The sequence below is a fragment of the Perissodus microlepis genome, chromosome 15, assembly GCF_051167445.1.
Source record: "Perissodus microlepis isolate ML-2025 ecotype Zambia chromosome 15, ASM5116744v1, whole genome shotgun sequence".
Classification (NCBI taxonomy): Eukaryota; Metazoa; Chordata; class Actinopteri; order Cichliformes; family Cichlidae; genus Perissodus; species Perissodus microlepis.
The window spans coordinates 26356456-26379039 of NC_140475.1; the positions used below are offsets into that span (position 1 = coordinate 26356456).

Sequence of the window (22584 nt, forward strand, 5' to 3'; positions counted from 1 at the left end):
ACTAATTTTATTTGTGTTTTTGTTCCGGTGACGTCTCACCTCAATGTCCCGCCAAATACGATCTGAAGAAGTGAACCGGAAGTTGTCATTGGTTAATGGTAGCTAGCAGCTCGATGACACACATCAGAACATCGGACTTGATTATTTATTATTGGTGCTTCATCGACTAGTTCACAGTCAAGCGGAGCAATCTGACCCTAGATCGGTGAGTGTTTTTGTTCTCAGAGCGAGCAGCCTTAGCATTAAGCACGCTGCCCGTTCGTATTTACCGAGGATGCTGGCTGATGCTAACTGACGCTAACGGTTAACATGCTTATTGATTGTCCCCGGTAACAGCTCCTTGTTGCGGCTCTGAAGCTTGCGCGTGTTTGTTGAGCTTGACGTCACAGCTATTTGTTTTTTGTTTGGTTGTTTACACTTCGATGGCAGGAACCACTGCGCAGGCTCAGCTAAAAATCTAAGTTCGTTGAACCTGATTATAGCTGTATCCCAATCCAGCGACCGTACGCTTCGTAGTACGCGCACTTCGCTGACTACGTACAGAGGCAGCAATATAACATAGCTAACATTAACAGTGCAGTGAATCCTGCTTGTGCCGTGACATTCAGGACTGCAAACCAAGCAGCATTCACTGACTTTCAGCTTGTTGTGTTTGTGGATATATTACTGACTTTAATTATGCATAAAATCATCACATTCTCTATATGATTAAGGTCGACTATAAGACTGGCTTGTTGTTCTAATCAGTCATCGATATAGCAGGACGGAGGGTGATAAAGAGAAACCTCATCGGTTAAAAAACCGCCTATGAGCAAATGATTAATTCAGACTAAAATCTCCAGGCAGACAGTGAAATTGTATTCTGTTTACATTTGTAAATTACTTGACTTGATTTGGTCTCTGAGGTGAGTGTCTGCATACCTATGATGTCAACTCTGTATGTGGCCAATGTTGTTGCTGCATTTCTGCTTGTGCAGTTGTAGTTTTTATTGGATATAAACTATTCTAGGATTTGCTACTGTCACAGCTCCATCTGATCAGCTGATCAGGAACAGGTAATCACTGTTATTGTATCAGCAACAGTATATATTTATCTGTGTCTAGCCAGTAATTCTTACTGCTCTGCCCCTCACCATGGTGACCTATTTGTGTACCTGAGCAGAGGAGGATGTGTGAGGAACAGACGGTGTCTCTGGTTGATGTTCTGGAGGAAGACGAGGAGCTAGAGGAAGAAGCTTCAGCTGTGCTGGCAGGAAGTGACTCTGACCACTGCTCCTATCCTCAGGTGAGTAAAACGTCTGGCAAAACATCCCCACAGACTGATAAACCTATCTCCACTAAAGTTGGGCATATGTAAAAATTTTCCAGCCGACAATCTTCAGTCCAATAGGTGATATATTTGCGGAGACTTTTTGCTGGGTGGTGCAATATAATCATTCACGGTAGGGCTGCCACAAATGATTATTTTGATAATCGACTAGTCACTGCATTACAGTATACAATATTATTGTCACTGCTACATTTCTGTAACGTATACCAGAGCTGACGGATGGCCTGGATTGCAGCCATTCGAAGACCAAATATAACGTCCCAGAACACTCCGGCTCACATGTTAATCTGCTCCAAGCATTTCCACAAAGGTCAGTCTTCTGTTGTAGTTAATACGTCATTTTTCTTAACATAATTGGTGATGTAGGTTACAAGCAAGTCTGGCGCTGAACAGAAATTGTCGCGCTATGCTCCTTTGTTTATTGTGCATAAATAGTGAATTTTCCTGACAGAGTATTGCGTTTCGCTTCTGTTATTACCATGGTACATTGACAAAAACATATACTTTTATTCACAGGATGAAACTGTTTTTTGTATCACTAATTGCACAGTAGGATTACAGCATACAATATTATTGTCACTGCTACATTTCTGTAACGTATACCAGAAATTATTTCCACTACTAATTAATTACCGTTGGGCTCAAAGGTCCTATTAATAAACTGTTAACAAATGTGTATTTATGAAGATGATTTGTGAGACTGGTAAACTTATGATAGGTACGATGGTATTTCGTTCTACACGGTGCATTTCAAGGTCCTGTACCCATCCGTCGGTAAACTGTACCTGGGCTTGTTGCAGTGACCTGAAGTTACTAAAAACTTCATGAGTGTATGCACTCACTCCAAGAACCGTATAATTAGAAATATGAGCGTGGTGAAAGTTGGGCAGCACGCTAACGTCTTTTGTCCACTCTGTGTGCTCGTAAGGGTCTAACCCTTTCACTCCTTTGATTTTTTCCTCGTATCTTTTCTTTGACTTTTCATCAAGTCTGTCTTTGTACGGACCGGCATTGTTCTCCTTCGTTTTGTACATACCTTTTTGGGGGCCAAAGAAAAAGCGAGAATGAACGTTTCGCGGTGCTGCAAATGCTTGCATTTGATGCGGTACTTGGATTGTTTTGCCACGAGTTCCCGGCATGCAATGCGCGAAAGTCACGTGGTCTGTCAATCTCTATAAGTGCTACCTCCGAAGGATGTGGCCCCTGAATTTGGACACAAATACCGGAATTTGGACATACGATACCGAAGACTGCTGCTTCTTCTTCTGCTTTGACGTTTAATGGCAGCTGGCATCCTTGTAGATGGACTGCTGCCATCTTCTGTCCGTTATTACACTCTTGAATCCTACTACTTATTCCTGCGTCTTTCAGGATATTACCAAGCTTCAAACGACGCCTCGACTATTAAATAACCTGTAAACATGGTTATAGTTTCTCCTTGTTTCCCTCCCCATCACTGTGTTGTTGTTTTTTGTTTTTTTTTAATGTAAATAAAGTGTTTGGGGCTTTTTTCTGAACATAGGCTACTTGCCTTTCTTTCTTTCTGTTATGAGTTTCAGTAAATGAATTGCTGCATTTGGGCGCAGCTGGAAGAGGGTGCTGTTAAAAACAGCTATTATTTTTCAGTTAACTGCTTCTCTTAGCTTCAACCAATATTATTAGCAAACTTACTGTGGGAGGACTCGACTTAAGCGGTCAGAGAAGTGCAGGAGACTGATGCTGTCCAGTGTAGCAAGTGATTTATTCACCATTTTGTGACCCAAACAATATTTACAAAGAAACAAATAAGAAACTCAACTCTATAATTAACTCAGTTCAAATAAACATAACTGAACTTAAATCAACAGAAATTAAGGTCAAACTGCACACAGCTACACTGACCTGAACCTTTCTTTTGAAACACCTGAGTTCTTCTGCTTAAATAGTCCACTTAATCAAACAATTTCTCCTCTGGACTATTCCATTCAGTAGGTAGATAAGATGAACATGATTATATTCAAACCTCTACTACTCCTCTTTACTGGCAACATGAACTCTGTGGTGTAATCAATACATATTACAACAATAAATCTATTTCTTCATAAACCCTCTAAAATCAACTTTATTAAATTATAAGAGTTCTTCCCCGTCTGCACTTGGTCTCTTCCTGTGACCTCAGATGAACCCAGAAGGTATAAAGCAGGAAGTAAAACTACATTTCCTCCTTTTGTTTCTGGAAGACAGGTAGGTAAGGTAAGTTCTAAACAATACAAATTAACAGTTGAAATAAATAACATGTTAACTTAACAAACTTGTAGGAATTGATTTAAACCAAGATGTTATATTATATAATCTGTAAAAATGCAAAACATAAACAAACTCGGGATAGTAGATGTTTGCCTATTGCAGACTATATATGAAATATGGTTAAATCAAAACAAGAATGTTAACTAAGAATATAGACAAATGGTCTTCTCACCCACTTTGTCACACTTACTCATGGGCAAATAAATAAATAAATCTCTCTTGTAAAAATGATCGATGATAGGGTCAGTCTATCATCTACTGCTGATTATGGGTTTGAGGGTAAAGGTTTGATGCATTCTCAATCATCCAGGTAAGTAAATCTCCAAAAGTTGATTCTGTTCATCTGGACGCTACGTCCAGATGAACAGAATCAACTTTTGAAGAGGGTAAAGGTTAAATAGAAAAATAGAATTCAAACATAGCCTGTGTACAGATCTGATTTGAAGTCAGCAGGTACAGTGTAGGTGTTCTGTTTTAGGATCAGATATAAATTAATTAATGAACAATGAAACTGTTCGAAAATTGTTTGCTGCTAACAGAGAAAATTAAAATAAAAAATAGAGTTCCATCTATTATTTATTATCTATTTACTGATGCTCATTAGAAAAACACAAAGCCGTTACATAATATATAAAAAGCTTAGGAATCTTCTAGCAATAGTGATGCTATTTTCCAGAGATCCAATCGGTCAGTAAGTGGTGATGTCATAGCTGTTAATCTCTAATCTGTAAATTAGCATCTGTAAATACGTAAGTTTAAAAAAAGAAAAAAAGTAAAAGTTGGTTCAACTTAAGAATAAGTGAACCATCTTTATAGTACAGAAGATTCAGGGTTATCTCTGAAGTTACCTGGACTGGAATAAATCCTTCCTTGTAGTGCAGACCTCAGGTGACCATGTGACCAGACATAAGAAATAGTATGATGCTCTGATTCATGGTGATGAAAGAAAAAAAACAAAACAAACAAGGGAGAGGGTGAAAAAGGAGAAGAGAGAGACGATGAACTCAAAGTATCTTCTTGAAAGTGGAGTCATTGTTTAGGGTGGAGCTGTTCATGTGTCGAAAACAAACTCGGGTCAAACAGCCAATCAGCTTCTGATTGGCTCTGAGCCAGGTTACCTTGACACCACCTGATATTTACAGGCCCTGTCTCGTAACTCAGAGAGCAGTGATTAGTGGACACGTAGTGTTGCTGTTCATTGATCAAGGTTACAAAGTGTGATCAGACTGATGATCAGGTGTGGTGTTACCTTGGAAACAGGAAACACAAACACTGTTTTGTGTGTGTGTGTGTGTCTCTCTCTCTCTCTCTCAGGGCTATGTGAAGCGGCAGGCTCTGTATGCCTGTAACACCTGCACGCCAAAGGGCAGCGAGGCGGCTGGCATCTGTTTGGCGTGCTCCTACAAATGTCACGAAGGTCATGACCTCTTTGAACTGTACACTAAGAGGTGATCAATGCTTTTATTGATAAGTTAGTCACTGACCATTAACTACTGGTCAGTTTCTGCAGTTATCAGTTCACACGGTGAGGTGGTCAATACAACTGTCTCTTATTCTGGTGCAGGAACTTCCGCTGTGACTGTGGAAACGGGAAGTTCTCGGAGCTGCAGTGTAAACTCCATCCGGTGAGTCCTCGTTGACCTGAGTCACTAGCAGGAGGTACCTCAGAGCACAGACATTTGTGTTTACCTGACAGATCACCATGATAACTGATGCTGATCACTTGGTTGGGAGCGTGTCTGATTCTGTGTGTGTGTGTGTGTGTGTGTGTGTGTGTGTGTGTGTGTGTGTGTTCCAGGACAAAGATGAGGTAAACAGTCTGAATAAATACAGTCAGAATTTCTTTGGAGTTTACTGCACCTGCGGCCGACCATACCCAGACCCAGAGGATCAGGTAACCTCTCTCACCTGAGAAATCAGACCACTACTGACCCTCATACACAGATCTATAACCCAGTATGAGCACGTTTCAGTGACCTAAGGCTTTTGCACACCAAACGCAAATCCATGTGAATATTTCGCTTGTTGAAAATATTGTTTGGACTCGTACTTTTTTTTACCCCCCCTTTTTTTTTTTAATGTAAATAAATGGTTCTGACCAATCAGACCATTTGGAAACCACTGCTATTATAGCTGGATCAAACTAGAAGTGTTGCTGTCTGCTCCTGAAATTCAGATAAACCATGCTTCATGTCCACTTCATTTCTTTCATAGTCCATTCTTTTAAAGGGAAAACTTTTCCAAAAAACGCAACACCTTAAGTGTGTACATGTGTCACATGAGAAATTCAAATCCAAAAAATTATTTTTGTCATTGTTTTTTTTCTCAGCGCAGTCGGTTTTAAAGGCCTTTTTGAGTCATTTAGAAATAAATACTGTTAATGACATAAAGAAGAAGGAAGTGCCTCGGTGGAGAATGAGAGAATAATGTCTGGTGATAAACTTCACCCTGATGATGTCCTTCACAAAACCTTAACCCATCCTCAGAGAGTAAAACAAATCAGTACTTTACTGATCTGGGCCTGTTCCAGGAAGCAGGTTCGGCAAACTCTGAGTTTAAAAATACATTCTGAGTTTCATTTTCAGAACTTGATCAGAGTCAATTAACAACTGGCTATGCCGACTCTTGAGTTACGCATGTGTGTGAGTAGAAACAGCCATCATCAATGAATCCCTCAAATGATTCACTATGGTAAAGGATAAATAGAGAGCAGAGCTGCGATTTCAATCCAGCAGACAAAGGAATTTGAACATGTGTCAGTGCTGACTCATATTTATCGAGTCAGCACTGACAGATTTTTCAGTCGGCATTCTGGAGAATCTGATTAGCCCAAGTGGCTATATTGATCCGTAGAACAGTCCCATTTAGACATGAGTCCACGGTTAGTGATCAGAATGGTCGATTTGTTCTGGTGATGGGCCATATTCATGCAACCCATGTTACTTTATTGAATTTATATGGTCCTAATTTTGATAGCCCAGCTTTCTTTCGACAAATATTTTATTTATTACCTAGTCTCGCTGATACTCATGTAATTTTAGGAGGCGATTTTAATTGTGTACCTGATAAACACTTGGATAGATCTACTCAAACCACCCAGTTGTTTAACGCTTCGACTGTTCTGAATAATATGTTGAGTTCTACTAACCTAGTTGATGTTTGGAGACTGGTAGAGATTACTCTTATTTTTCACAAGTGCACAAATCATACTCCAGAATAGATTATTTTTTGCTTGATTCTAAATTGATGTCTAACGTTGTATGCTCATCTTATCACAACATCTTGATCTCGGATCACTCTCCAACCTCTTTAGTCCTGGACTTCTGTGGTATGAAATAACAGGGTAACTGGCGTTTTCACCCGTCAGTCCTGTCTGAGACATCCTTTTGCCAATTTATGACAACTAAAATATCAGAATTCTTGGAAACTAATGATAAACAAGAAGTTTCTGATTCGATTTTATGGGAAACCTTTAAACTGGTAATGCGAGGAGAAATTATTTCTTTTGAATCTTCGTTAAAAAAAGAACGCCGGAAACGCCTGTTAGAAATAGAAACTGAATTAACACAGTTAGAACAGGACCACAAGGCCTCCTCTTGTCCCTCTTTGTTTCAAGTTTGAGTATAACACAATTTTATCTAGTCAAGTAACAGATCAGCTATTTAGGATCAGACAGAAGCATTTTGAGTTTGGAGATAAGCCCCATAAGCTTCTTTCTCGGCAGCTGAGAGGCCTACAGGCCAGTAGGAATATACACAAAATTAAGTCAAGATCAGGCGAAATTTTAATCAGCCCTAAAGCTATTAATGAGGAATTTAGAGAATATTATGAAGATTATGTCGAAATCTTGGGGCAATATTTCTGATTGGTTAGGGAAGCTGGATCTCCCGAAAATGAATGACGCTGCACGAGAGGCTTTAAACTCAGATATTACTATTGAAGAAGTTTCGAAAGCTATTAAGTCATTCCCCCATGGAAAGTCCCCAGGCCCAGATAGGTTTGGCATTGAATTGTATAAGAAATACTCTGAAAAGGTGGCCCCGCTTTTATTGAGAATGTTTAAGCATTCTTTCCATACTCAAGCATTTCCCCGTACGCTATATAAAGTTAATATTTCGTTGTTATTGAAAGAAGGAAAGGATGAAACAGAATGTTCCTCTTATCGACCTATTGCTTTGTTGAATTTGGATATGAAAATTTTCACTAAAATTTCGTCACTCAAAATAAGCGTCACACTCGCGGAAGCCGGTGTACCCGCCGAAATGCCGTGCATTTACTGAGACTTTCAGCCCCAGATAGGCCAATTATGGATCTTTGGATCCACATTATGTCAGCAGCTCCACCGCGAACCATGTTAAAAGCAAACACCGCTCACGCCTCACAGATGACAGCTTACAGTCCTGCGTAAAGATGAAAGTGACCTCACTGTGCGCAGAGGTTCAGGAGCAGAAGTTCCATTGTAAACATATCACGGCAGACCCGACGATGTTTCCATGAACATGCTTTTCAGCATCTCTTTATTGACCACTTTTCACACACGGTTGCTGTACACATACAGCCGGCTGTAGCTTTTCAGCTCACAGCCCGACAACACAACAGCAAAGAGAGCACAGACTTTAAGGCGGCGAGGCGTTGATTGCAGGTGCTGCTCAGGTGCGTCCGACTCCCATGCAGCGGCACTGCAGACTAGGGGTGGGTTTTGGTAATCGATTTATCGATTAAAATCGATTCTGGCTTGGATAACGTGATATCGATTCATTAAAATCCTGAATCGATTTTTAATATAAATTTATTTTGCCCGAAATGCCAGAATCTCAGGTGAAACCTCTCACAAAATTTCGACAACCACCAAACAGCTAAAACAGTGGGGACGGGCCCCACACTTTGGGAAGGTCTGGGTTATACAATTAATTGGCAAAAGAGTGAGTTTGTGGCTTTAACTGCAAACTTGGATGTTGATTTTTTTTGAAAATTTTGCCTTTTAAAATTACAGACAGATTGAAATACTTGGGTGTTATTTTGCCTAAGGATCCTAAATTGATCTTTAAGTTGAATTATCTTGAACAAGTTGAAAAATTGAAAAAGGACATTGAGAAATGGAGGGCTCTTCCTATTTCCATGGTAGGTCGCATTAATGTAATCAAAATGGTTTCCCTTCCTAAATTTCTATATTTATTTTTAAACTTACCTGTTTTTTTGAATAAGCAATTTTTTAAAGTGATCGACTCAGTAGTATTACCATTTGTTTGGAGCTTTAAAACTGACAAGATATCAAAAGTTTATCTATGTAAGTCTAAACTTAAGGGTGGATTTGGTCTGCCACTGTTTCAGTTTTATTATTGGGCTACAAATGCTAGAACTCTTGCTAGACAGGAAGGGTACAAAAAGGTCATGTCTGCCGATACCCCCCCCCCCCCCCCCCCCGACCCCCCACCCCCTGGGTGGTCATAGAGAGTGGTGGGGTTGAGAATAGTTTCCTCCCTGCTCTTCTTTTTTCGTCCTCTAATCCGCGAACCAAGGTCAATAATTTTAGTTTCAAACTGCGTTAAAATCTTTAGTCAGATCAAAAAAGGTTGTGCTCTACCAGACACTTCGACCCATACTCCAATATATTGTAATCATACATTTCCACCCTCATGTTTAGATGCCTCTTTTGAGGTCTGGACACAGACAGGTATTGTTACTCTCAAAGACTTATATATTGACAGGCAGTTTGCATCATTAACTCAGTTGCAGAACAAGTTCTCTCTCCCTGCGTCACATTTTTTTCATTACTTACAGATAAGAAACTATGTTCGTCAGAGTATCCTTAATTTTCCATCTCTTCCGGAAGAGGGGTCAATTTTTACACTCCTTCTGAGTTCCCCGGATTCTAAAAAGTTGGTTTCTGGTTTTGTGAAAGCTTTTTCAGAGTATTTAAATTTTAAGTCTGACTTTTTGAAGATGGCATGGGAGGAGGAGCTTAGTTTGCAAATTGGAGATGAGGTGTGGGAGAGGAGTCTGTGTAGGATCCATTCTTGCTCTATAAATGCAAGGCATCAGTTAATTCAATTCAAAGTGCTTCACAGACTTCATTATTCAAAAACTAAACTTCACAGGATTTTTCCTCCTATTAGTCCGACATGTGATCATTGTAAACTTGGAGAAGGCTCTCTCTCACTCATTTATTTTGGACTTGCCCCAAATTGCATAACTATTGGTTGGACATTTTTAAATGTTTTGCTGATATCTATAATTGCACATTAGAGCTGGACCCAATAACTGCATTGTTTGGATCTTCCTCTTCCCTTTTACACCTCAGCTCTGCTGCACAAACTACAGTTTTGTTCGGAATGGTAATTGCTAAGAAAATGATCTTGACTCTCTGGAAGTCGGATATTGTACCTCAATTCAAAATGTGGCTGACAGAACTGACTGCTCTACTGCATATGGAGAGAATTGGGTACACATTAGCAGACAAACTTAGTAATTTCTTTGATGTGTGGCAGCCATTTTTAGATCATGTATTAAAACAAAGTCTTGTTTGATCGATCGCCAATAATTCAGCCTACCACCTTAGGGTTTTATTTCTGTTTATTGCCAGTGTTGAAGTAGTATTTTTGTCGTTGCAGTGTAATCTTTTGCCTTATTTGTGTGTTTTTGCCCTTGCTGTTGTGCTGTCTGTTGTTGTTTTTTTTGTGTGTGTGTCTTTTGTGTCTTTTTTTCCCCTTATATCAAAAAATCTCAATAAACATACTTAAAAAAAAAAAAAAAAATCTTCAAATTCCAATTGCTTACACTAGGAACATTAAAGCCGAACATTGATCTCATATCAGTCTTTACTGATAGATGACACATTTTCATCTTAAAGGCAAACATATTAGAAATGTTTCAACTTTTACGTATTTTGGATATTTCAGGGTAGTTTTCAGCAATATGGCTCATAAATGCAAAATAGGATGAATCCAGGTGGGATGAGCTGGGAAATGACCGGAGCCAGTCTGGGACTGAATCTAAAATGTGATCCGTTTGATACGTTCAGGTTGATGTGTGCCTGGGTTGACCCGCTCAGCCTGATTTAGAAGACAACACACCCTCACTAATGCTGTCTGATATTAAATGACTGAACCGCAATCAGTGAACACATTTCAACGTAAAGCGTAATCAGATTACAATCAGACTCTCTGCAGTCTACATTTAAAATGTTACTTAAAACACATTTAGTTCAGTTTCAGAGTCTTAAAATCATTTCAGCCTCAACATGAATATTTGAGTGAAGTTATCTGCAAGATCCAAATGTGACACATTTTTTCCATCAGTATGATTGATTATAATAAGACAAACAATTGGTCATTGATCAGTGTGTAACATACCATAAATATTTACATTGCAAAGGAACTGGCATTCTGACAGCATCACTATCCACAAAGTCAAGGTGGAGGCTATAGATCAGCGGTCCCCAACCTTTTTTGTGCCACGGACCGGTTTATGCCCGACAATATTTTCATGGACCAGCCTTTAAGGTGTCGCGGATAAATACAACAAAATAAAACTAGTACCGGTACCGAAAAAAAGGAGGTTTATTCATAACACACGTGAAAAGACCCAGGAAAACCGAGTAAACGATAAAAACGATAACAAAATAACGCTGAAAACCGATTTAAAAACCCTGAAAACTATACATTTCACACCTGAGCCTCAACTCTCGCGGCCCGGTACCAAACGACTCACGGACCGGTACCGGTCCGAGGCCCGGGGGTTGGGGACCGCTGCTATAGATTTTATTCTGAGCTGATAATAAATCTGTTAATGTTCATCTTTAGTACACAAATGTGGTTACAGATTTTGCAAGAACGTGAACGAAAAACGTGAAGTTAATGTAAGTTAACTTCTTTTTGCACTTTGACAGCTTTTACTATATGTAAGGAAATGACTCATAGTGTCAGTCAGCTGGTTTAGGTGCAGCAAGAAGGGAGGAGTTGGAACTCAGAGTTTGTTGAAGAAAACCTGCTAGCGAGTGGGTTTAGTTCACTGTTATCACGGTAACTGACTCAGAGTTAACGTCGATGCTTTGTCTGGAAAAAAAAATAAGAGTTTCTCTTATCTTGGGATTAACAAACTCAGATATGTTAGCTAAACCTGCTTCTCGAAATAGTTCCCTGCGCTGGCAGGTATGCTTGTAAACAACTAAACTACTCCTGTTAATGTCTCACCTGATGGTTTTAGCTCCTCCTCCTGTGCTGGTTTCGCTTTACTTAAGCTGTTTGTGTCTGCAGGTGGAGGATGAGATGATTCAGTGTGTGGTGTGTGAGGACTGGCTGCACGGCCGGGTGAGTCATCAGTTTACCTGTTCCTGCACTTGTCTGGTGTGCCTCTCCTGACTCTTCTCCAAAAGTTGATTCTGTTCATCTGGACGTAGCGTTTTGTGGGAGAAACGTTTTGTCACTCATCCAAGTGACTTCTTCAGTCTCAGCTGACTGCAGTTTTCCCCAATCTTATAAACAGTACTTTTGCATAATGACTGAAACCAGCCCACTGAAGGAACAATGGGCTGGGAGGTCAGTTCCCTAATCTTAATTATGCAAATTCTCATGACCATTGATCAACAACTGACCAAAACCCACTGATCAAAGACCACTGATCAATGGCCATGAGTACCATTCACAGAGAGCTGGGGAATGGCTGCAATCACAGCATTGTAAGATGGCGAAAGATGTACCCTTAGGCCCCCTCCTCGATTCAGAGATGGTCTTTCCCTTTTCACGTAAATGGCCTCCTTGACTCCGCACTCAAACCAGCGTTCCTCCCTGTCCAAGATGTGTACATCCTCATCCTTGAAAGAGTGTCCACTGGCCTGTAGGTGTAAATAGACTACAGAGTCCTGGCCTGACAAGGTAGCTGTTGTGCCATCTGCTTCGCCAGAGGTTGTTTGGTTTCCCTGATGTATAAATCCTGGCAATCCTCCTGGCACTTAACAGCGTACACTATGTTACTCTGTTTGTGTCGAGGGACCCGATCCTTGAGGTGGACCAATTATGGAGGCAGATGAAACCATGGTCTCGTTCAACGTTACATCTCTCTTCACTTGCATCCCAGTCACGGAAGCGTTGGAGGTAGTCCATAAAAGATTACAGGATGACACCAACCTCCACACCAACAGGACCACTCTCAGCATCGACCAAGTGTGTTTGCTTTTGGAACTGTGTCTTCATTCCACCTACTTCACATACAAGGGTCAATTCTACAGGCAGAAACATGGGTGTGCCTTGGGCTCTCCAGTTTCACCCATCGTGGCCAATTTGTACATGGAAGAAGTGGAAAAGAGGGCTTTGCTATCCTACCCTGGAACAACACCAAGCCATTGGTTCAGATATGTGGGTGACACCTGGGTGAAAACCAAATCTCAGGACGTACCACAATTCACGGATCACATTAACTCAGTGGACCGACACATCAAATTCACCAGGGAGGATATGAAAAGTGGCAGGTTAGCCTTCTTAGACTGTGAGATTTCCATCAGTAATGGGGGACATCTAAAAGCTGACGTGTACTGTAAACCTACACATACGGATCAGTATTTAAGGTTTGACTCTCATCATCCACTGGAGCACAAACTGGGTGTCATTAGGACGCTACAACACAGAGCGTACACCATCCCCACTGACACAGCGGCCAGGGAGGCAGAAGAACAGCACATCAAGAAGGCCCTGAGTAAATGTGGTTATCCCAGCTGGACTTTTGTCAAAGCTGGAAAGGCACCTAAAGAAAGCTCCAGCCGATCCAGGAGAGAAGGACAACCGCTGCCCAAGCGAAAACCTGTAGTGATCCCATATGTGTCAGGAGTATCGGAACAGTTGAGACGCATTTTTTCTAAACACCGGGTCTCTGTGGCCTTTGAACCCCAAAACACGCTGCGTCAAAAATTGGTCCACCCCAAGGATCAGGTCCCCCCGACACAAACAGAGTAAGGAACTGACCTCCCAGCCCATTGTTCTTTCAGTGGGCTGGTTTCAGTCATTATGCAAATGTATTGTTTATAAGATTGGGGAAAACTGCAGTCAGCTGAGACTGAAGAAGTCACTTGGATGAGTGACAAAACGTTTCTCCCACAAAACGCTACGTCCAGATGAACAGAATCAACTTTTGGAGATTTACTTTCCTGGATGATTGAGAATGCATCAAGATCTCCTGACTCTTGTACCTGTATATTGTTGCAGCACCTGGGCTGTGTGGTTCCAGACTGCGTGGAGCTTCAGGAGATGATCTGCGAGTCCTGTATGAAAACACACTCGTTTCTCTGGACCTACGCTTCGCACCTAGCAGGTAAAGCGTCCTGTTATCTTACAGTACTAACCTGGCACAAACATACTGTTATACACATGTTGTGCACTTCCTGTGTGTCTATGTTTGTGTGTGTGATGCACTTCCTGTTTTAGTACCGGGTGGAGCAGCGGAGGTGAAGGAGGAAACGGCAAAAGAGCCCACCATTCCCATCAAAGAAGAAGAGGTGAGGGGGTCACAGCAGTTTGCATCACACTCACTGATCAGGGTTGATTAATCAATAATCCAAAATCTGGCAGGTTGATGATGCCATTGAGCCTAGCTGCAAGCGGAGCCGTGAGGAAGTGGAGCCGAGATGCAGACTGAAGGAGCTGCAGGTAATTGGTCAGAAAAGAGTCCAATCAGGAGCTGTGTTCTGGCCTTCACCGTGGCGTTCCAAACTCTGCTCCTGCAGAATGTGCCAGGTACTGTGTCTGTGTTTAGTGTGTCTGAGCATGCTCTGATTGATATATAATGAGATTTTACTGAAGACATCTTTTTTTTTTTTTTTTTTTTTTTTTTTTACTCGCCTGGCGGACCGACCTGTGTGCTTAGCTGCGCCTGCTTGAAGCTGGTCTGTCCTTCCTGTTGGACGAGTCAGACACAGTCCTCGCCTACGAAAACAAAGGAAAGAACAGTGAGCAGAGACGACAGGAAGACGACCCTCTGATGTCAGCGCTCGACAACCTGAACCACGTGCAGCAGCTCGAGATCATCCATGGTACTGATACTTCTACTACTACTACTACTTGTGATTGTAATACTACACACGCGAAGTTGTAATAATTTGGTAAAAAAAAGAAGTGTGAGAAACTGAGTCCAGTCAATCAGGACCAATAAGTTTGAGTGATGATTTGCTGTGTGACTTTCTTATTCTCTCACATCACTGAGGAGAAAGTTTGGTCCACGCTTGTTTACAGTATTACTTCAGTTCATTTAGTTTTGCAGCATTCATTTATGCACAGCTCTCTAAATGTCCCACCACAGTCTCAGTCAGGCAGCACCTTGATACATTTCTTTTTCGGTCGTTCTGTTGGAGCTTTGCTGCTGTGCTTGGCGGGACAATTGTGCCGGTGTGTGTGGCTTGCCATCTGCCCCTGTCAGCTCTACTTGTGGGTTTTCTTTTCTTTCTTCTTCTTTTTTTTTTGCCTGTCCTGTTCGGCACTGTAGCAATCGCAATTAATGCCTGAAGGCCAAGAAAAATGCCCAATGGATATACTGTATTTTTTCCAAGTAGATCATTATTGGTCCACCTGATTCATCTTTGTTATTGTTTTTTATTTATTTATTTTTTGTTTAACTTTTAAGTTATTGTTGGGTCTGTGTTTCCACAAGCCCCACTAATTCTAGAGACTTATTCATCATGAAGAAAACAAGACAGTCGATCGATCGATTATTTGCGCAAGGGAGGCCTCGTCTGTGTCCACCACGAAAATGACCCCGACTCTGACCTCCTCCTGCTGCCTTTTTATTGAGAGACAGTTCACACAAAACACGTCATAGCAAAGCGTATAAAGTGTATATATTAGGGCTGTCAGTCGATGAAAATATTTAGTCGCGATTAATCGCGTACTTATCAATGGTTAACTCAAGATTCATCCCAAATTAATCACGGATTTTTAAAAAATTTCTTCTAAAGGAACTTAGAATACTTAGATGCTTTTCATGCTTCTAATACCCTTAACAGGGAGTGAACAAATATACTTGCTTTATGCAAATATGTTTATTTTTATTGCAACAATTCAAAACAATCAAAAGTCCAAAATATTCTTTAGAAAAACCTCAAAGGTACTGAATGCTCAAAAATATGCTGAAAGGAAACTTAAGCATACACTCCCACACAATGTAACTGTTTAATTTACCATTAGACAGTTAAGGCTCACAAAACATATTTCCATCTAGGTGGGATCAAAACAGGGAGACACAGTACACATTAAAAATAAAAATACAATAAACAAAATGCATATGTAACTGTGGGGAGTGTAATACATAAGCCTATAAAATGCAGTTAGGCTATACCTTAATACTTACAGTGTCTTTGACTAAAACAGTTTGGCTGTACTTGTTGCTCTCCAGTTGCATTTAGCAGAAGCTGAACAACGCAAGCTTCTTCCTTTTTCAGTTTTCCTAACAAAACATGAACATGGAAACACCACAAAGGAGAAAGGGAAGAAAGAACTAAAAACATACAGTGCATGGGTTGTCCATATTACTTTTGTTTCTTTGCACTGAACCAGTTGCTCAAACAGACAAGCATTTTGACATTTTCAGATGACATGCCCAGAAAGTGTGACCCACCTGACCCCAACGCAGGAAACTACACCCACCCATAACCCCTCACGTGGTATGGATGTGGCAGGTATTGCCAAGTACTTGCATGCAAGGTATGCCATCTCACTGTGTGCCCCTTCATGCTTGGGCCACCATTTCTGGGGACAGTCCTCTATGTCAACAGTTGGCTCTTCCCAGTATCACTCCACACATTTCTCAATGCAGGCCTCTTCTTCATCAGATGAAAACTGAGGCAAGCATGAGAGCTGATCTTTTCTTAGATGGCTCATATGTTACTGGTTGTTCAAGCTGCGCAGGCATCTGCCTCTCCCTCAGCAACGCACTGATCAAGCGCCACACCTCAGCCCTGTCAGGTCTGCTCAGACACTTAAGATCCTTAAACCTAGGATCCAGTGCTGTTGCAACCCTGAGCCACATGATGTTAGCTTTTTCCTTGCGCTTCTCCATTTCTGCTTTGAAGGTCCCCTTAAACTTAACCATGTAAGCTGGATGGTCCTCAGAGACCTCCATCACTCGCAACTGGTGACACAAAGCTGGCAACACCACTGAGCAGGAAACAAACTTCTCCCCTCCCTCCATAGAGAAATACACTTCATTAAGAATTTGTTACATTCACTCACATAAGGTTAAAATATTTTACACTCACACTCACACACACACACACACAAACGTTCCTATGTCAAAAGTGGTAAGAGGAAATATTAATAAATTACCTGCAGTGTTCCAGCAGTCTCCAGCTTCTTCAGTTGTTGTTGATGGCATTGTGACATTGGTTGCATGTAGTGCCAGTGCATCTCTTCAGTGGTTCTTGATCTCTTAGAACACACTTGATCATTTCCAGGGTTCTGTTCCGTCTTGTTGATACGTCCTGTGTAAGTGACTCTTTCTTATGAAAATTTGCAATTTGCTGTTGTTCGATTCCCCACTGTCTAGCCACCGGCATGAAGTGCTTAGCGCACGTGTCAGCAAAGTGCCTCTCCTCTGTCTTCATAACAGTCACAGCATTCGACTGAAATTCCCACTCTGGTGAAAAATAATGCGCTGTTACCCCTATGTTTACTTAGAGAAGTCCAATAGTCTCTGGTGAGTGCAACCGTGTTGGTCAGCCCCAAAGCCTCCACGACTTTGGCTTACACAACTTGTATGAAGATGAGAATCTTTGTCCATCTTTCAGTGGTGGCTCTCGAAGGCAATTCATACGTGCAGGTGTGGGATGCTATGCTATGTGGAGGATGCTCATCCTCCACAATATTAATCGACCTGCAAGCTGTAGCCACCCATTTTGCTATGGCTGTTGAAAGTTTGTTGGTTGTAGAATTGTCCAGACGTCTCCTTTGAAAGCTATCCAGCGTGGTCTGCCTTTGGTGAGAGGGAGGAGGGCTCTCTGCGTTAGCTGTGTGCTTGGCTAGCAAGTGGTATTTGAGACTGGACGTAGTACGTCCAGGGAACGGGGGTGCCTAACTCAGTTCAGCCACCACCGTTCCTTGGAAACCAATTAAGGCCAGGGTGCCTGGGCCCATCCAGACCGGGGCCCCCACGGTAGTAGCACCGTCAACCGCCACAGAGCCCATGGCGGCCCACCTGACCCCAACGCAGGAAACTACACCCACCCCATCATATAATCATCTTCCAGACTACATAAGACAATAGACACCCAGGTTGAGTTCATTCTGCACCTCTGCTAGAGCTCTCCTTCCATCTTCAGAGGGAACTGCTGGAGAGCAGAGACCTCGTGCAAGGATGTAACAACCTCCCCGCCAGCTGAAGTGGCCCCCAGTTCCGTCAATGTACCAGGGTTGGCACGTACCCACCCACAACCCCAGCGACACCAACCAGAACCCAAGCCCCCGAGGCCTAGCCCGGAAGCGGAGCACCCCAGAAACCTAAGCCTGCCCCGGACCCACACCGCGGCAGCCAAGCTACCAGGCCAGTAACCCTCTTCTGCCAGCACAGACCCTCCCCCAGCTCTGCTGCACGTAGCCACCAGGAAAACACTGCCCATATTTATCTTCATTACACTAGCTGCAATTTTAGAGTTCATTTTTAAATTATTTTATTTGTTTTTAAAGGCTTAAATTGTCTCCCCCACACTACCTCTCTGAGCTACTGCACCTCCACACTTCTTCTTGGTCTCTTAGATCAACTAACCAGATGTTGCTGAATGTGACAAAGATGCATCCCATGCTCCAGGGCAGGGTAGGCAACCTTTCTGATGATGAGTGCCATCTAAAAGTTCCTCAGAAGTCAATGTGCCATATGATTGCATTAGCAATAAATTTAATAACGCTCTATATTAACAGTTACACACTATATAGAACAACATTATAGAATTATATTTGTTCGCAGATGTTGGCAGCTATCAGCGAATAGTTATCAGATATTTTGAAACAAACAAAAAAAAAAGACACTTTTTATCCATGACAAGAACTCCATAACAGCACATGAACTGTACAACAGAAAATGCAAATGCTATTTATGGTCTCCTCACAACAATGATAAGAAAAATAAACTGGGCCAATATGGCATGTTAATACAGGGATACACAGGTTAATGTGATCTCTGGTCTCCCACTCAGAGACGCAGGTCTCCGAGTGTCCAGCATTCAGACAGCTACCCGAGGACACTCTTCGTGTGAGAGAAAATCTGCTCACACAGATATGTAGAGCCAAATACTGTCAATAAAGCCTCTGCAATGTTCTGAAGACACTTAAACTTGTCAGGAAGTGACAGCTCCTGAAGCATTTGAAGTGTTGGAATGTGGAAATTTCAACATCGCTTGAAAAAACTGCCAGCTAGCTCCCTCTCACCGTTTTTTTTTGTTTGTTTTTTTTTTGTTTTTTTTAGCCAATTACAAGTTGAATCTGGTAGTTGGGGTTGGTAGATAAGATACCGTCATTAAGAAGCGGCGCAACTAATGTTTCTATGCAAGCAAATTTGTGATGTGCACTGCTGGCCCAGCCATTAATTTTTTTAATGCACCCTCTCAGATTAACTCACTGCGTGTCGTGCCCAGGGCTGGACTGAAACAAAAATCGACCTGGGCATTTTGACTAGAGACCGGCCCACCAGGTATTAAAGCTATAAAGCCTTTGAATGAAAGCGAACACTGTTGTGACAGTGATGTACACTGTCTTGTTGGTATATGTATGATTTCTGTACATTTTACATCAGATAAAAACATTGGTTGTAAGATTCAGATAATTATTTAATAAAAGCTTGACATTTTAACCCTTTAAAGCCGGTCGGAGTGGGCACGCTCCGTTTTGCGTAACTATTTTAAATCCCGGTAGAACTGCAACCACGGAAGCTAGCACAATAATGTTTTTTTGCATATGAAACCGGAGGAGTTGTACTTACATCTTATGCCATCAGCTTGTCCTAGGTCACGGTTTCCTTCCACGGTTTCCTTCCACCTATAGCTTTGCAAAAACAGCATAAAAAGCACTTGCAGCAACAAAAACATGATATTCCAGAAACACGCTTTGCCGATCCGATCAGCTGTTCGTAACACTTCCTACGTTGGAATAGACGTCAGCGCGAACTATCGCATGTCCGTCATTACCTGCCCGAAACCGTAAGTGACGTCATTTTCGCGGAAATGTAGTTTTTTACCTTCAGGGCCTTATAAGCTTGTACTGGTGTTTTTAAAAGTTATGTTTGACTTTCTGACTTTCTGTATTGTTTCTGGGATGTTTAGAAATCAAATTGCACTGCTGGAAATAGTTTTTTTTTGATGCATATGCTGGTTTTTTTTTTGTTTTTTTTTTTTTACAAATTTGCATTATAATATTTATTTTCGTTTTTCCTGCAGTATATAAAAATTGGTGTATTTAAAAAAATAAAACTATGAAGACACTCAAAATAAATTTCCTGTCGTTGGAAACTATTTTGTGCAACTTTTTTGTCTTTATAGTTTTGAGGGATAAGCCTCTTAAATTTCTCTAACTAGAAATATATGTTAAAAAAAACCAAAAACGCTTTTCAATGTTTGTTTTTTTTTTAGTTTATTGCACTTTTTTGCAATTTATGTAATTACTATGCACTTAATGCATACATATTATTAAAATCTGGGCTATAATGGTTGTATTGATGTATAGCAACTTGAAATGCTCCCAAAAATGGCACTACAGCATGTAAAAATATAAGCTCTGGCGGACTTGGTTCTATGGTAGGTCTTAAAGGGTTAAATGAGAATAAGAAAGAAAAGTATTTCTTTGTGCCCCCCTTTCCCTGTTAATGCCCTACCCCTGCACAGTTACCAGCTGTCAGCTACTTAGAAAAGGATCCTGGTGTTATTTGTCTCTCAGAAACAGTTCATAACTTCCGTTCAACTCATTCATGTCACCTAAAAGGTAAACCTGTTTCTCCATCACCTGTTCAGTAGTGGTGGTATCGCGCATCGCAGTTTTTCCCCCCCTCGGTACTCTTTTAACGCACACGTGAAATCTTTGCTTTTATGCAGGTGCTCACACTATAACTTAACAATTCTGTAAGTGGACTCTGTAAGAAGAATGTTTGAACCTGCAGAAAGTCTATGAACAGATTAAATAGTCCTGATTATTTTTCTTGCAGGATACAATGACATGAAAACTGAGCTGAAGGACTTCCTGCAGAGATTTGCAGCTGAAGGAAAAGTGAGTCTTCCACCTGATAGGTCGAGTGTCTTGTGACTGTTCTGATAGGTTAACTGATATAATTTAACTATTCTCTGATAGGTTGTGACATCTGATGACATTCGTCAGTTCTTCGAGCAGCAGAGTCGTAAAAGACGCAGAGTTGATGCCGGAGAGTCCTACTGCACCTGATCCCCTCTGACCTCGCCTCCATCTACTGATCTTTCATCCCTGATTAAATGGAACCTGTTGTGTGTTTCCTGTTTTAACTTTTCTATAAAATCTGTCTGACATGTCGAACAACCTCTTTGTTTCTCAGTATTGTTTCCTTTTTAAACAATCTAATAAAACAATCTGAACATGGCAACATTTGGAGTTACTTCATGATCAGTCAACTGATTAGTCAATCAATTCTACCAACTAGTCCTCTTATGAATCAGCTGATAGAATGATGGAAAACTGAAAAACAGCTCAGAGACAATAAATACTTAAGAAACAAAGTTTCAGTTAAAGAAAAAAAAGCTAAATGTGTGAATGTGAAAGAGTAAAGAACCAGAAAATATGAAAAACCATCAAACTACAGAGGCCAGATCAATAACAAAACTATTCAGGTGGGTTTTTAAGCGATCAATAATATTCAGATGTTATTTTTAAAACTTAGTTTATTTTAATGATCTGATTGATGTTATCTAAGATGAGGCTAACCCAGCTGGCGCTGTCATCTCATTGGCCACTTAAACATCCACAAATATTTTGAAAAATGTAGTGTTTTTCTTTATTTTAAAAAGACAAAACTGTGAAAGTAAGCACAATTTTTTTTCCTCACTCTTACTTAACTGAAGCCTTTCATTGAACTACTAAATAAACAAATTGGTACTCTCTGGCCAGGCATGTGGCAGCACTTCTGCTATCATTCTGTTCATATTTAACAAAAATGCTGCCATAAGGGTACACATTAGTTTTTGACTGCTAGTGAAAATGGTTTTCATTACAAATATCTCTAACTGAAAACCACATGCAGGATAATTGGGTTTATCAGCACTATTAACAGTGTAAGAATCACACACCAGTAGAGCTTTGGACTCATCCCATTTGAGCCAACAGATTACATTTTCTCTGATATATTTGTTGTCAGGTGCAGTTGCAGCTACAGTTACTGTTGCTATGATGAGAGGAGCTCCGTAGCCTAGAGAGAATCCAATGGCCAGCATAGATGCTTTAGACAACCCCCCACCAAAGACATTAGTTGTACGGTAGAGCAGCAATAAAGCTGAGGCAAACATCCAGAAAAACAGAGCTAGGTAGAAAAATGGATAAAAAAAAAAAGGTAGCTGCAGTGCATGCTGGGTTTTTTTTAACTTTTGCATCTGAAATGGCCGCTCCAATTATAAACCAAATGTTTGCAATCAGGAGGGACACAGCAATGTTGACTATGGCAACATGACACTCATAAGAGGTTTCAGTCGTTGTTATTTTTCTCCATATGAGTCCTTCAATGATGAGACATATGACCAAGGAAATCATGGACAGGCCAACTCCAATGTAGGTTATAATGTCCAAACAGAGTTTCTTTGGAATATTTGGTGACATGAGGATGGAGAATGAGGTCAAGTGGTTGCAGTTGCAGGTAACAGTTCTGTTAGAGAATTGTGGATCATTATGGTTGTCATTGTGCAAGATGATTAGATCTTTAGCATGAATGTTCACCTCTGTTTTCTACACAGACGCACACTCACGTTTCACTGATCACATCACATGCTCACA

At 41.0% G+C, this 22584-nt stretch overlaps 1 protein-coding gene across 3 annotated transcripts; it reads left to right on the forward strand.

The window, feature by feature from the left end:
- The first annotated feature begins 60 nt into the window (after positions 1-60).
- Positions 61-21187, forward strand: ubr7 (ubiquitin protein ligase E3 component n-recognin 7). Of its 3 annotated transcripts, none has more exons than XM_084953049.1 (12): positions 61-205; positions 1163-1285; positions 4931-5064; positions 5181-5241; positions 5415-5510; positions 11872-11925; positions 13813-13918; positions 14032-14102; positions 14176-14340; positions 14471-14636; positions 20780-20841; positions 20923-21187. In XM_084953049.1, the coding sequence occupies exons 2-12, from the start codon at positions 1169-1171 to the stop codon at positions 21010-21012; spliced, it is 1122 nt and encodes a 373-aa protein (XP_084809175.1). In that variant the 5' UTR covers positions 61-205; positions 1163-1168; the 3' UTR covers positions 21013-21187. The 3 variants fall into 3 exon arrangements, with proteins under 3 accessions (XP_084809175.1, XP_084809177.1, XP_084809176.1); XM_084953051.1 differs by having other exon boundaries at positions 14176-14253; XM_084953050.1 differs by lacking the exon at positions 61-205 and adding an exon at positions 319-1055.
- The last annotated feature ends 1397 nt before the right edge of the window (positions 21188-22584 follow it).

Coding starts and splice junctions, on each gene's coding strand:
- ubr7 (XM_084953049.1), top strand. CDS start 1,169: ATGTGTGAGGAACAGACGGTGTCTCTGGTTGATGTTCTGGAGGAAGAC. Junction 5,065..5,180: donor TTTGAACTGTACACTAAGAG/GTGATCAATGCT, acceptor ATTCTGGTGCAG/GAACTTCCGCTGTGACTGTG. Junction 14,341..14,470: donor GCTCCTGCAGAATGTGCCAG/GTACTGTGTCTG, acceptor CTGTGTGCTTAG/CTGCGCCTGCTTGAAGCTGG.